This window comes from Pleurodeles waltl, chromosome 7 (genome assembly GCF_031143425.1).
Source record: "Pleurodeles waltl isolate 20211129_DDA chromosome 7, aPleWal1.hap1.20221129, whole genome shotgun sequence".
In the NCBI taxonomy this organism is placed as follows: domain Eukaryota; kingdom Metazoa; phylum Chordata; class Amphibia; order Caudata; family Salamandridae; genus Pleurodeles; species Pleurodeles waltl.
The window spans coordinates 1,022,836,701-1,022,853,037 of NC_090446.1; the positions used below are offsets into that span (position 1 = coordinate 1,022,836,701).

Below are 16,337 nucleotides of genomic sequence, written 5' to 3' on the forward strand. Positions count from 1 at the left end.
TTTACAATGGTCATTCCCCAACTTTTTGCCTACCTCCCTCCACTTTTCTGACACTGTTTGTGCTGGTTTTAGGACTGTGCACACTTTACTACTGCTAATCAGTCCTAAAGTGCCTATGCTCTCGCCCTTAAACATGGTAACATTGGTTCATTCCCAATTGGCATATTTGATTTACTTGTAAGTCCCTAGGAAAGTGCACTGCATGTGCCCAGGGCCTGTAAATAAAATGCTATTAGTGGGCCTGCAGCACTGATTGTGCCACCCATATAAGTAGACCCTTAACCATGTCTCAGGCCTGCCATTGCAAGGCCTGTGTGTGCAGTTTCCCTGCCACTCCGACTTGCCATTTTAAAGTACTTGCCAAGCCTTAAACTCCTCTTTTTCTACATATAAGTCACCCCTAAGGTAGGCCCCAGGTAACCCATAGGGCATGGTGCTATGTAGGTAAAAGGCAGGACATATACCTGTGTTTTTTATATGTCCTGTAGTGGAAAACTCCTAAATTCGTTTTCCACTACTGTGAGGCCTGCTCCTTTCATAGGCTAGCATTAGGGCTACCTTCGTATACTATTTGAATTGTAGATTCTGATGAGAAAGGGGTAAACAGGTCATGGTTAGTATAACCAGAATGGAAACAGAAAATCCTGCTTATTGGTGAGGTTGGATTTTATATTACTATTTTAGAAATGCCACTTTTAGAAAGTGAGCATTTCTCTGCACTTAAAATCCATCTGTGCCTTACAGCCTGTCTCCAATCAATGTCTGGTCTGGTTGACAGCTTCCTTGTTCATTTCACACAGACAACCACAAACACAGGATACTCAGGCACACCTGCACTCATCTGCATACTGCTTGGGTCGTCCCGGGTTGGAGCGGTGGAGGAGCGTGATACTTACATTTCAAAGGCTAGTGGCCTGCCCTCACACAATGGACTGCCAAACCCCCTACTGGGACCCTGGCAGACAGACCTGTGCTGAAATGGGACCGGATGCACTTCAAAACCACTTTTTGTAGTCTCCCCCACTTCAAAGGCATTTTTGGATATATAAATTGGGTCCCTTACCCCACCAAATCAGATACTTCTGGACCCGATCCTGCAACCTGTCAAGAGGAACTGCCTGGCTGCCCAAATGACTCACCTGGTCTGTTTTGCTATGAAGGACTGCTACCTTGCAGTTGTCCCACTGCCTTGCTGGCCTCTGAATTTGCTGAGAAGTCCTCTCCAAGGGCTTGGCTCAAGCTTGCCTCCTGATTTCTGAATTCTCAGGGCCTAAAAGACTTCATCTCCTCAAGGAAACTCCTTGTGTGCCAAAAATCGATGCACAGCCTGCCGCAAATGACACACAGTCTGCCGTGTGACGAGAAAATCGCCACACAGCTGAACTTGAACGATGCAGCCCAACTTCCTGAGCGAAGATCGACGCAGCGCCTACTTTGCAACTGGAAATTCGACGCGCTGCCCTACCGGATCGACGCACAGCCGAGCCAGAACAACACGACCTGACTTCCTGAGTGAAGAATCGACGCAGCGCTGCTGTGCAACAGAAAATTCTACGCATTGCCTACCAGATTGATGCAACACCTGTGACTTCTTCCCGCACGCCCAGGATTTTTCTCTTCATCGTCCCTGGACGTCCAAAGATCCTCGCATTGTAGTGAGGAACCAAGGCTGCACGCCGGAAATCAACGCAAAGCCCTTTGCAGCGCGGAAGGAAACAACACATCATTTGCCGCATCGGAATATCTGACACACACCTTATTTTTCCATGCATCTTCTCCTCTCTGGTCTCCGTGCATGGTCATTTTGACACAAACCAGGTACTTTGTGCAAACAAGAGACAACTATTGATTTCTAAGATTTAAAACTATTTTTTTTAATCTTGCAAAAGTGATATCTCAACTTGTGCTTATTGAATCATTATCGTTTTGACCTTAATTAAATCAAATAAATATCTTACATTTTTCTAAACTTGTGTGGTGTATTTTTTGTGGTCTTTTCACTGTGTAACTGCATGGTTTATTGCACAAATACTTTACACATTGCCTTCTAATTTAAGCCTGACTGCTCAGTACAAAGCTACCAGAAGGTGGGCACAGGATAATTTGGATTGTGTGTGACTTACCCTGACTAGGATTGTGGTCCGTACTTGGGCAAGGGTGTATACCTCTGCCAACTAGAAATCCCATTTCTAACAGTGACGTATCCACATCACCCTCTACACCTCCCTCCACCTCCCCAAACCAATCGCACTGCACACACATATACACATACTGACTCACATATGCAACTCGAGCACAACGTAACAGGTACATGTCCCCTTGCAATGTGCACACATCTGCACAGTGGACAAGTGTGAATCTACCGTCATTATGGTGCCTACCTTCATTTGGCAATGAATACTGATGCTATAATGACAGTTATGTATGTGTTCGATATGTGTTGTGTACCAGTGTGTCCCTACCAGTGTCTGGCCCACCTGTGTCCCTGACATATTAATGTCAGTCAGTTAAAACAATTACTGTGACATGTACATGTCTGCAGCGGTCCCATGCCCATATGCAGTAACTCCCCCCCAGATCACACAGCCAATACGGGTGTACCTACCTTCATGCCCAGCGATGGGGGGAGGGGTTGTGTTTTCTTCAGGATCCCATGGCAGCAGCGATGGAGGGTCCAGTCCTGTCGTGCCCAACAGAAGATGAATCAGGAGCAAAGGTGATTTTTCACCCCCTTTCCTCCCCCCCCTATCCGCCAAGTCAGAACTGGAGGTTGGACTGCCATTTTTGCATGGCAGTATGGCACATCCAAATCTGCTCTTCAGTAAATTGACTGAAGTCACACTTTCCTGTGTCGGTAGAGGGTATTCCATGGTGGAGTCGGTGGGACTCAGGTAAGTTAAAGTCTGTGGGGCCACCAACATCAGAATACGGTGGGTGGAATGTCATGATGGCTGGTGGGTTTACAGTCAAACAAACGACAGTGGGACCGTTACCGCCAGCATTTCAATCAGGCCCTAAGTATGGGATCATTAGCATTATAATCCATGTTGTCAATATAACTTTCTGGCATTTGATTTTTTAAAAACATCCAAAGGGCAGGATCAGATTTAACAGTACCACAAACATTTAATAGTTACTTGTGAGGTTTTTTTTTTAAATAAAAAATGTTAGCAAGTATCCATTGACCATCAGTGTTACGCTTCTTTGATACAACTTCAGCGTTGAGGGATTTATGACCAAGATCAATGGCTCAACCTTTGCACTCAACAGTGGGAGAAAAAGAGACTTTCCCCCCCATTGTCTTTTGCTAAAAGGCAACATAATCATTCAATGTATTTAAATGCAATAGTATCTTCTGCCTCTTAACAGGATTTCCAAGAGATATACATTCATACATTCATTGAAACAAAGTTAGCCATGGGCAACTTAGCAAATCGGCACATCATCATCAAATTTGGGACTCTACAGGAAAAAGGAAGCATAAACATAAGCGACAAGGCTGGTAAATTTCACCCAGTGCAAAGAATATAGGAAGTAAGACGATGAAAATGTCTATATAGAATAATTAAAAAGAGAGGGATGTAATTAGGTAAAAGAGATGAAAAAGTCTTAAAGGGAGAACAAATTCGAAAAGGGCAGTCAGTATCCAAATAAATAAAAGCAATACCAATATGAAAAAGCTGAACCATGATGACCGCAAGGTACCCGAACAATAAGCAATAGAGAATTCAAATATAATTTGAAATGCACAGTAAGATAATAATTTAGAATTAGTAGAGGAGGTATCCATAGCTACACAGTTCCAACTGATATAGTCATAGTGATTGTTAACAAGATCTGAAAGTTCCATTGTGAGTTATCGTATAGAAAGAAGCAAGATTAAACAATGCCATATCATATATTTTGTTGTTGAAAAGTAGGTCTCTGCCAATATCACGCAAACCCTTTATAATAACAACTTTTAAGGGATACCAGAACTTAATCATGACCTAATTCGGCACCATAACTTCTAGCAACAAAATTATTTTAAAGAAAATATAATATACAAAAATCAAATCTAAAAAGCACACTTAAAAGCGCTTTATTATTGAAGCTAATGGAACCATTTTTGAGCATTTGTAAGTAATGTGGACACACATTCTGCAATACTAAAAGTGAGCTGACCCACTGCCCAATGCTGTTTGTTGTGGTGGGAAGAAGCAACATGAGACTAACAACTGAATAGACAAATGGATGAAGCCTGAAGACTAAAAGCCACACTATGGATATTATGTATGTTTTTGGGAAACCTAAAGAGAGACCCAAAGCTGCCTCAAAGGTCAGTCCTTGAAGGAGGAAATGGTTCAATCTTACAAATCAGAGGATGAACACTGATGTGGGACGTGGCTGTTGCTTCTCTATGTGTCTGAGAACGGACTGACCATGAAACCTGGGAATTCAATGCAGTGAATACAGTAAACAGTGACGAGCGTGTTTTGATGAAAACCATTTTGGAATGAAGGCATTTCACTATCCACCGCACAAATTGATGGACATTGTATTGCAGTGTGTCAGTTACTGTGTCGTATTTCCGCAGCATCAGCATAACCATGTTGTATAAGCGTAATAATTTAATAAACATAATAGCCATTTTTAATGAAAAAAGCATGACTACCCTTGTCATAGGAGCCGATTTATGCACAGTGCTTTTTGAAATACATACACTTTGGAGAGTTGACATCGTTACCGAGCAATGAGGGAAGGCAGAATTTGGGCGGCTGTTTTACACATACTGGCTTGGAGTGGTGTGCAGGCAGGCATGCTTCTGGGGTAAGGAGAGGGAGGAGAAGATGGACCCTTTTGTCATTGTACTTAGAAGTAAATTGGCAAAATAGTATAAATCAACAATTCTGCCCGGTTAACATTTGACTGTCCAGTGGTGTGAGAAAGTAGCCTCTTTCTAGCCTTGTTACCCCCACTTTCACTTTTGGCCTGTTTGTGAGTATATGTCAGGGTGTTTTCACTGTCTCACTGGGATCCTGCTAGCCAGGGCCCAGTGCTCATAGTGAAAACCCTATGTTTTCAGTATGTTTGCTATGTGTCACTTGGACCCTGCTAGCTAGGACCCCAGTGCTCATAAGTTTGTGGCCTATATGTATGTGTTCCCTGTGTGATGCCTAACTGTCTCACTGAGGCTCTCCTAACCAGAACCTCAGTGGTTATGCTCTCTCTGCTTTACAAATTGTCACTAACAGGCTAGTGATCAATTTTACCAATTCACATTGGCATACTGGAACACCCTTATAATTCCCTAGTATATGGTACTGAGGTACCCAGGGTATTGGGGTTCCAGGAGATCCCTATGGGCTGCAGCATTTCTTTTGCCACCCATAGGGGGCTCTGACAATTCTTACACAGGCCTGCCACTGCAGCCTGAGTGAAATAACATCCACGTTATTTCACAGCCTTTTACCACTGCACTTAAGTAACTTATAAGTCACCTATATGTCTAACCTTCACCTGGTGAAGGTTGGGTGCAAAGTTACTTAGTGTGTGGGCACCCTGGCACTAGCCAAGGTGCCCCCACATTGTTCAGGGCAAATTCCCCGGACTTTGTGAGTGCGGGTACACCATTTCACGCGTGCAGTATACATAGGTCACTACCTATGTATAGCGTCACAATGGTAACTCCGAACATGGCCATGTAAAATGTCTAAGATCATGGAATTGTCACCCCAATGCCATTCTGGCATTGGGGAGACAATTCCATGATCCCCGAGTCTCTAGCACAGACCCGGGTACTGCCAAACTGCCTTTCCCGGGGTTTCACTGCAGCTGCTGCCAACCCCTCAGACAGGTTTCTGCCCTCCTGGGGTCCAACCAGGCCTGGCCCAGGAAGGCAGAACAAAGGACTTCCTCATAGAGAGGGTGTTACACCCTCTCCCTTTGGAAAAAGGTGTCAGGGCTGGGGAGGAGTAGCCTCCCCCAGCCTCTGGAAATGCTTTGATGGGCACAGATGGTGCCCATCTCTGCATAAGCCAGTCTACACCGGTTCAGGGATCCCCCAGCCCTGCTCTGGCACTAAACTGGACAAAGGAAAGGGGAGGGACCACTCCCCTGACCTGCACCTCCCAGGGGAGGTGCCCAGAGCTCCTCCAGCGTGCCCCAGACCTCTGCCATCTTGGATTCAGAGGTGTGCTGGCACACTGGACTGCTCTGAGTGGCCAGGGCCAGCAGGTGACGTCAGAGACTCCTTCTGATAGGCTCTTACCTGTGTTACTAGCCTATCCTCCTTCCTAGGTAGCCAAACCTCCTTTTCTGGCTATTTAGGGTCTCTGCTTTGGGGAATTCTTCAGATACCGAATGCAAGAGCTCATCAGAGTTCCTCTGCATCTCTCTCTTCACCTTCTGCCAAAGGATCGACCGCTGACTGCTCAGGACGCCTGCAAAACCGCAACAAAGTAGCAAAGACAACTACTGCAACCTTGTATCGCTTCATCCTGCTGGCTTTCTCGCCTGTTTCCTGGTGGTGCCTGCTCTGGGGGTAGCCTGCCTCCTTCTTGCACCAGGAGCTCTGAAGAAATCTCCCGTGGGTCGACGGAATCTTCCCCCTGCAACCGCAGGCAACAAAAGACTGCATCACCGGTCCTCTGGGTCCCCTCTCAGCACGACGAGCATGGTCCCTGGAACTCAGCAACTCTGTCTAAGTGACTCCCACAGTCCAGTGACTCTTCAGTCCAAGTTTGGTGGATGTAAGTCCTTGCCTCCCCACGCTAGACTGCATTGCTGGGTACCGCGTGATTTGCAGCTGCTCCGGCTCCTGTGCACTCTTCCAGGATTTCCTTCGTGCACAGCCAAGCCTGGGTCCCCGACACTCTAACCTGCAGTGCACAACCTTCTGAGTTGTCCTCCGGCGTCGTGGGACTACCTTTTCTGACTTCGGGTGGACTCTGGTTCACTCCTCTTCCAAGTGCCTGTTCCGGTACTTCTGCGGGTGCTGCCTGCTTCTGTGAGGGCTCCCTGACTTGCTGGGCGCCCTCTCTGTCTCCTCATCCAAGTGGCGACATCCTGGTCCCTCCTGGGCCACAGCAGCATCCAAAAACCCTAACCGCGACCCTTGCAGCTAGCAAGGCTTGTTTGCAGTCTTTCTGCGTGGGAACACCTCTGCAAGCTTCTTCACGACGTGGGACATCCATCCTCCAAAGGGGAAGTTCCTAGTCCTCTTCGTTCTTGCAGAAACCAAAGCTTCTTTCATCCGGTGGCAGCTTCTCTGCATCCTCAGCTGGCATTTCCTGGGCATCTGCCCACTCTCGACACTGTCGCGACTCTTGGACTTGGTCCCCTTGTTCCACAGGTACTCAGGTCCGGAAATCCACTGTTGTTGCATTGCTGGTGTTGGTCTTCCTTGCAGAAACCCCCTATCACGACTTCTGTGCTCTCTGGGGGTTATAGGTGCACTTTACACCTACTTTTCAGGGTCTTGGGTGGGCTATTTTTCTAACCCTCACTGTTTTCTTACAGTCCTAGTGACCCTCTACAAGCTCACACAGGTTTGGGGTCCATTCGTGGTTCGCATTCCACTTTTGGAGTATATGGTTTGTGTTGCCCCTATACCTATGTGCTCCTATTGCAATCTACTGTAACTTTACATTGCTTGCATTACTTCCTTTTGCTATTACTGCATATTTTTGGTATTGTGTACATATATCTTGTGTATATTTGGTATCCTCATACTGAGGGTACTCACTGAGATACTTTTGGCATATTGTCATAAAAATAAAGTACCTTTATTTTTAGTATATCTGTGTATTGTGTTTTCTTATGATATTGTGCATATGACACCAGTGGTATAGCATGTCTCCTAGTTCAGCCTAAGCTGCTCTGCTTTAGCTACCTTCTATCACCCTAAGCTGCTAGAAACACCTCTTCTACACTAATAAGGGATAACTGAACCTGGTTCAGAGTGTAAGTACCCCTTGGTACCCACTACAAGCCAGGCCAGCCTCCTACATTGGAGGCAGCGATGGGATAAGTACTTGCAACTACTTACCACTTTGTCATTGTGTACTTTTCATAAGAGAATAATATACAAAACAGGTTCAGTGTATGTACACCTAAAAAAAACAACAAAAAAACGTTTTGCTTTTCTTCTCTTACACTATCTGCTAAGTGCTGAAAAGTACTCCTCAACTTTCAAAAAGTTTGAAAAAGTTCTCTGCAACAATGCTAATGACTAAAGGGGGTTAACAATAAGTCCCTCTACGTATGTGTATTTTATATGTATTAGTATTAGTTTATGTCTTAGTATTAGTTTAAGTATTATTGTGATTGCAAGATGATAGTAGACTGCTTATGCTGTCACACTAGACCTAACAATGTATAGTATGCCTACTACTATAAAGTTTGGAATTTCAAAATGCATTTTCTGCAGGGTATTACTTCCTTGTGAAGCGTAATACTTTACTTAGTGGCAAGTTTTAGAGAGAATGTATTGTTTTCGGCTTGCCCCCCACAGAGACTACTTTTCTTCATTGGGTGGCATCTTGTGAGCTACAGATTACTAATATATGCTCTGTTGAATCTGTTTGCGGAGGAAAAGAGGCAACTCTTGCCATTCAGACTTCCCAACATTGAAAATCGTGACTCATCGATCATAGCATCATTTTGGCTCGCTGCATTTGATGGTTGATGTCTGACACATTCATTAATCCACTTTTTAAATTTTAATTAAATGTTTTGCACTCCGCAATTTTTATTAGTGCAGGTTTAAAAACATTGACCCCATTTAATTCTCAGGTCCTTCAGCTTCTTAAAACAGGCAGAGCTTCGGGGCTATTGCCACCGTACATCTCTATGTACACATTTTACAAACAAGACATGTCTTCCTGATCCTCTTACCTGGAAATGGTCCATTACCATGTTTATTAACTTAAGCAAGTCTAAGTTGTTAACCAGGTGTGGGAGCTACTGCTTTTAGTTACTGGGAAGCACATAGTTGGTCTCCTTCAGAGGAACCCACAAAGTCTGGGTACCTCTAGAATCCCTAGGATGTTGGAAAAAAAGGACGCACATTTGGCGTGGGTCGCTTATGTGAACAAAAGGTTATGAGGGCCTAAGCGAGAACTATTCCAAATAGGCAAAAAAAGGCCTGGCACAGGAAGGGGGAAAAGGCCTGGCAGCGAAGGGGTTAAAGGAAAACTGAATGTGTTTTTTTTTTTTAAAATAGAAATGTTTTCAAAATTATTTTGTAAAAGTGGGCAGTGGTATTCTCTTTTAAGCATTCCCTTGGGGACCACTACCCATTTGGGAATGAGTTATGACTGTCTTTCAGTTTTCAGTAAAATATTAATATTTTGCAACCAGAGTTTGTTTACAAAAAATCAATGCACACAACAAGAATCGTTTTTTGGAAGGGACGCGCTAAACCTACTGCTTCCAAATAGCGATTTCTAATAGTTTGCTAAACCCATTTAGTGATCCAGTAACATGATACTGAACCACTAAATGGGTTTGGTGAATTTGAAACACACATTTTCTTGGCAGAAACCGTGCAATTTACTGACTCAGGGTTTACAACCAAAAAATGTGTTCAGTCATCCGCTCATAGTGTGTTGTGTAGGGTATGACCTTTTTAACTTAGTTTTATTACATAATAATATTTAAGCGTTTTTAAGTTGCCAACTTAATTTGTTAGCCAAAATAGATATTTGCTCAGTGTACTACCTTGGCAAGATTAAAAAAAAATGTAAGCCGTAATTTTATCAAAAATTAAAATAAAAAAAACACACAAACAAATGTTTCATGTATTTTACATAATATTTTCTCTGCATATTTTCATAATCACTTAACTAGGACTATCTTTCTCTGTAACGCATTAGTTAGAGATGAGTGTCATGCTCTTCAGAGATCCTCATAAATGTCCCCTTTCCATTGTAATAGTTACATATGTGTTTAATGGGATCTTCTTGTTCCATGATTGGTTCAGTGTCACTGCTGATACTTCCGTGCTGCAACACCACTGAGAACACATCCCTCACAGTCAGGCAGTCGCATCAAGGTGATTTCTCCTGCATAGGCAGCAGGCAGACACATCAGCCCTCTTTTCTGCCAGGAGATGAGACTAAGTGCACATAGTCTGCCGGGCAAAGCACAAAAGCTGCACACATACCAGGATGAATGAGGTGGTTATTGAGTGCCTCCACTTGGCTTCTGCTTTCTACATGGTCATGGGGTGAGGTATGAGATGTCCACAATTTGTCCTGACCCTGTGACATTATTCGAGGTTGTGCTGGGACCAACAGAGACACTATGTAGCCCTGCTTCAGCTCACCGAGTCCTTATTTAGGATTGAATAATAATTGATATATCACATTGAAGTGATATTATATAACTATGACACAGTGTTATAACAGGAAGAGGTACCAGTAAAACAGATAGGCAGTACACACGGTAAATATTCTAAGAAGAAAATCTCACTAAAACATGCACCGTTCATTCAATATAACTAAATGATAATGTATGCAGAACTTCACAAACCATTTAAAACATATATCACTCTTCCTTCCAGCAGACAAAAATGACCCATGAGGCAATATGAGCAGAGTAAGAAATACAGTCAGAATCAGTTGCTGCAGTAATCCTTATTGCTAACTTCCCCTGGTCCTGCTGAGATTGCCCTCGACACTTCACTGGCCTTACTATGCACTGTCTGATCTGTACCATGAGCATTATCTTTACAGGTTCATTGCACGGTGCTTTTTTAAAAATATGCTTTTTCTGTTGCTGCTGTCTGAAAAGTTGCAATCTGCTTGAAATCCGGCTACATGGTATGAGGCTGGCGAGCCAAACGACCTATTTGTTTTCAGGCATTACCTTTTTGATACCTGCAACAGTCTGAACCATTCTGTGACCTGACACCAGCCTTTTATGCATCAGTGAGTGACCCCATTCTGTATGAGACATTGGACCCACGTGTTGTGTGCATCAGTGCCCAGACATAGTATGGCTCAGTGCTTTGTGTGCCCAGGCAATCTAGTTATTAATGGGCAGAGATGGAATATCATAATTTGCCCTGCGCTGTAACGTCCTCCAAGAAAGAGAGAGAGAGAGAAACAGAATACAACAAAATCAAATAATTGCCTTACTAATGCCTCGCCTGCAAATACAGCAATGGTCCTGTAATTTTCGACTAGCTCAGCAGTAGCACCAGCACATACCTATTCACTCCACCGTGTAAGCTGTTATTTTTTACCTTCAATTGATTTACATGCAGTGACTGGACGCATTATTTCAGATTACTAAGAGCCTGATTACTACCTTGGCAGATGGGATATCCTGCCCGCAGTATTACAAGTTCCATTATATCCTATGGAACTTGTAAAACGGCGGGTGGGATATCCGTCACATTTGTCGTAATTTGACGGCGGTCGTAATAAGGCCCTTAGTTTGAATAAAGCTTGTCATTGTTAGGCTAGAGTTGTACGAGCATCAGTACTGGATCTTTCCTCTGCAGTGTTTAAGCTGTTTCTGCTCAACCCAATGTACCTCCTACCAGCACAGACCGAAAGTGCATAACTGCACTAGGAGAGACTCAACCGGAAGCCTGGCAGGACTGGAAACATTACAGGCCCTAGATTGCTAGTGCAGCAATGGTCCCAGATAGGATAAGCAACAGGGGCTCAGACAATATATTTTTCATCTGCCACAGATAGTAATGCTATAATTACCTCAGACAGTAGTCGTCCCACCAGACCCATTTGCATCAGTGGTCTTAGGCTGCATTTGTAACAGTATCCAAGACTTTTATGTTTGCCTTTAATCAGGGGTGGCTCCTCTGTAATGGCTGAGGAGCGTTTCCCCCCTGGCCAAGAGCCAGGAGATGAAAAATAAAATGATAGTTTAATATCGTTTTATTTTCCATCTGCTAGCTCAGCCAGCAGTGCAGGGAGGGGCGGGGCTAAGTCACAGGAGGTGGCAGGAGGAGAGAGTGCACCTAAGTGCGCATGTGTGTTTGGCCAGCCATCTTAGGCGGCCAAACAGACACAGCTGAAGAAACTGCACAGACCCCAAAGACAGCGTCAGTCCGAGCCGTTCTGACCAATCCTGACTCTGCTTTCATGCTACATTTAGCATGAAGGCAGCACCAGGATCGCTGGAGAGCCTATGCTGGTGTCCCAGTGAATGCTGGGACACCAGAAGAACAGCATGAGGTGGCAGGAAGGGGCGAGCTGTGGCGACCAGAAAGGTAAGTGTTTTTTGTCTTTTGACATTTGCTGGCGCAGACTCTGCTTTTATCTTTTGTTTTTACTGAGTGGTATCCCTGAGTATTTTTTTTAAATCAGTGTTTTCTTAACCTTTTTTCTTCCAGAGACCTCAAACCACCCCCGCCCCCTAACAAACACACACCTTTTCTTTGGTTACGTTTTACTCTGATTAAGTTTATCAAACCTCTTTAGGGAGGTTGGACAATTCTTTGTACGCATTTACCCTCAGGCGTTTAATAAATGGAACAAAAACGATCCAGTTAGTTATTTTTGGTGCTCAGCCTATAACATCTTGATCTTAATAGACATTTTTTGTGTCGCTGTGCTAACAATTGATAGTTGCTCCATATCGAAATAACATTTTACTGAATTTTCAAAACATTGAAAACGTTCCTTCTCTGTGCAGTGGGAGTTAGAAATTAAATTATGCAAAGTTAGGAACAATGGAAATGCTTTCTAACGCCAGCAGTCTAGCTCACAATGGTAGTATTAAAGGCTAAAACAAAAACGTTAATTTCAATTAAATTGTTAAAATGACTTCTGCTTAAAATGTTGATTTATTTGTTTACAGATCGGAAAGCAGTGATTTCACAAGGGATGCTTAAATGCATTGGATCCTCACTTTTTCTCAAGACTAAATGGGGTGTTGGATACCGCCTGAGGTATTTTTTTTTTAATCTTTCTCCGTTGACTGAAATAACTAATTTTATTGTGAACGTATTTTGATTAAATGCCAGATGTTCATGTCACGTAGATCAGATATATAATGCCATGACGGCACAACAATGACTGTTGCCGTCCTGTGGTTTACCTATTTCCGATGTTCACTATTCAAACACGCCTTTTGTTTTGCTGCTGTGCTGATAATGCAGCTGTCTGCAAGATTTATTACTCACAGTAAAAATAGAGTGAGCGTTTTGTTAGCCGCTTGCAATAACTGATTTATTTGGATGAACCCCTTTCTGTCGTTGGCTTAAAATAACAGCAACTGCATTGTTAGACAACTCAAATTACTGTCTTGTTATTTGTTTTTTTGGTGAATTTCTCCACCTTCTATGACGTTATGCACTGTAATGCATGACGGGCTATTTTACATTCAAAAAGAAAAAGAACACTCAGCCATAACACTTTGTCGCATTCTATTCTCATTCTCATACTGGCATTGTATACAAAAATCTGTTTTTAACAGTACAGATGATTTTGAATGTGTTTGTTGTGAATCAAGTGCAAACATTACGCTAACATGGCCTTCTTATGACTTTTTCAGGTATCAAATTTTGTTTTCTTGTGTTGTCAGATTAAAACTAGGGCTATAGCCTTTGCCAATGCTTGTTGTAGGAGTTACAGCAAGGGCATCTAATTACTTTTTGCAAAGTGGTTTGGGTCTTTGCCTTTCTGTCTGCACAAGACAGCAGAATTATTCCGTAGAATTACATTGCTGTGCAAATTGTTGCATAGTGATTGTGGTATAGGGATGAATATCAATCCTGTAGAACCAGACTCATGCTCTGAGCAGAAGTTCCTTCTACAACAAAGTGCACCACTGTTGTGCTATATGACAGGAGGGTCATAAGGCAGGACGCAAGTGGATTACTTTAACAAATCGAGCCACTTAGTGTTCCATCTAATCTAACTATGGTCAAGATACACAATGGGGCAGTGGATCCAGGAGTGCAGCACCAATTATGCTAAAAGGGCTTCAGACCACCCCACTGTGTTCCCTCCCTATCGAGTACCTTAGTTCTGGCTGCAGCAGCTTCCATGATCCACAATTCGGTAGTTGATGTGATCTGTATTTAATTAATGCTGTTTACCACTGTCAATCATGGAATAACTTTTAAAAGAAATTGAGCAGAAATGATGGGTCGTGGCTCTTATCCTTTGGTGATGGAGCATTGTCACTTGAGGAATAGCCCAGCTCTCAGGTGCCCAACCTGTGGGTTGACTGAGTGATGGCACAGCTTTCTGAACCCTGAATATATATTTTATGTCTAACCAAAGGCATACCTCAGCTGCCTAAAGTTAATACCTCTATGATCGGTTTCTCAGAGTGCATTGAAAGACATGTAATCTGCCTTAACAGATGCCTTGTGTTTTCTTATCTGGGATTGTGTCTATGAGGAGGAAGCACTCCCCTTGTGTAGGCATTGTATTGCACTGCTGTTCTCTACCTTGTCCAAATGCTGTAGTTTGTCAGTAAATCCCCTTATGAAACCTTTTTCTGCATCAAAACTAAGCATACTTCTGTCAGATTAACTGTGAAATTGGTTATGATAGGTTAGCAATTCAAAAGCCTTGTACAATGAAAACACTATTTTGTACAGTGCTTGTTACAGTGGCAAACGGGTAACACAGTTGGTTACCTGGTGTCTCTTGTGCCCCACTCAAAATTGTCTCTTTCTCTTCCCAGGCCAGCCTGATTGCTAAAAGTATTATACACATTTAGGAACTACCATTATATGGAATTGTCATTCTTCTCCAAGAAGGTTTGGAGTCGATTGTAACAAATATTGCATTTTATAATGCACATTGTTCGAGAAGGATTTGAAAACATCATCAATATTTTAGTGGATTTGACACTATGTGCTGGGGGCTTCAGAACAGAATTTAAAGCCAATTTTCTGTTGTTATAACACATGATTTTAAGAGGTGCAGTTTCTGTTTCCCTTGGAGTGACCTTTTTTCAGGACATTGCCCTTCAGCTACACATTCTAGGTGTTATCGAGCTTGAAGGAATACGTGTATCCTTACCATACGTGTACTGCACCTACGACACAGTGGAGGGGAGGGAAAAACCAGGGACACACACACGCAACATGCAACACCCTCACCCACGACAACACACACACTAATTCAGCATGATACATTACAGTTGCACCCCCAGACCCCCCGGAAGAATGCAAAGAGAAAAGGAATTGAGTGTAACCATTGTAATCTATTAAAATCCAGTACGCAAAAATATAAATGCACTATAAACAAATATATACACCAAGAATAGTAGTCCAGGTATTGCTCCATTGAAATCCGTGGAACACTGGGCCCACACTGCATGGGCGAGGCCCACACTCAATACCCAAACATGACGGAGAGAACACTGCAGGGGCATCAGATAGCAATAAAACAGGCACCTCAGGGGGAAGGGAAAAGGGGGGCACCTCAGCCGGTTGAGTGCACAACACCAAATCCACAAGGGGGCCTCATGCCCACTGTTCAATCCTGGGGAGTGCAAAGCCACAGTCTCACAAGTCTCTACAGTGGGTGGGTTGCCCACTGTTCAATCCTGGGGAGTGCAAAGCCACAGTCTCACAAGTCTCTACAGTGGGTGGGTTGCATACTGTTCAATCCTGGGGAGTGCAAAGCCACAGTCTCTCAAGTCTCTACAGTGGGTGGGTTGCCCACTGTTCAATCCTGGGCAGTGCAAAGCCACAGTCTCACAAGTGGATAACAGTCTCCACTGGTTCTGGAGGGGGCTTTGTGCCCAGAGTGTTTCATCCTGCCAAGGACTGTGTGAGTGGATGTATCTCTCCACTGGCTCTGGAGGGGGCTTTGTGCCCAGAGTGCTTCATCCTGCCAAGGACTGTGTGAGTGGATGTATCTCTCCACGGCTTCTGGAGGGGGCGTTGTGCCCAGAGTTCTTCATCCTGCCAAGGACTGAGGTAGTGGATGTATCTCTCCACTGGTTCTGGAGGGGGCTTTGTGCCCAGAGTGCTTCATCCTGCTCGTGGCGGACTCAGTAGCGTCAGTGCCCTTGGCGCTCATGGGCCAGCGGTGCTTGTGGCGGCGGTGTCCTGTTCAGTGGTGCTTGTGGTGGAGGTGTCCTGTTCAGTGGTGCTTGTGGCAGAGGTGTCCTGTTCAGCGCTGCTTGTGGCGGCGGTGTCCTTGGCAGTGGTGCCTGTGGCGGAGGTGTCCTGTTCAGAGGTGCTTGTGGCGGCGGTGTCCTGTTCAGCGGAGCTTGTTGCGGCGGGGTCCTTGGCAGCGACTCAGCTGCTGGCGGTCCTGTCTGGGCCAGCGACTCAGCTGCTGGCGGTCCTATCTGGGCCAGCAGGGCTGGTGCTGGCGGTCCTGTCTGGCCCAGCGGGGCTGATGGCGGTGGCC

General features: G+C 44.2%; 1 protein-coding gene across 2 annotated transcripts in view; it reads left to right on the top strand.

Annotated features, from left to right (window-relative positions):
* The window catches only part of ABCA5 (ATP binding cassette subfamily A member 5), a 1,006,180-nt gene that overhangs the window by 484,622 nt on the left and 505,221 nt on the right, over nucleotides 1-16,337 (top strand). For both annotated transcript variants that reach the window (XM_069199839.1, XM_069199840.1), the window contains exon 16: nucleotides 12,814-12,904. In XM_069199839.1, coding sequence (XP_069055940.1) covers nucleotides 12,814-12,904 — 91 coding nt within the window. The remainder of the gene's footprint in view (nucleotides 1-12,813; nucleotides 12,905-16,337) is intronic.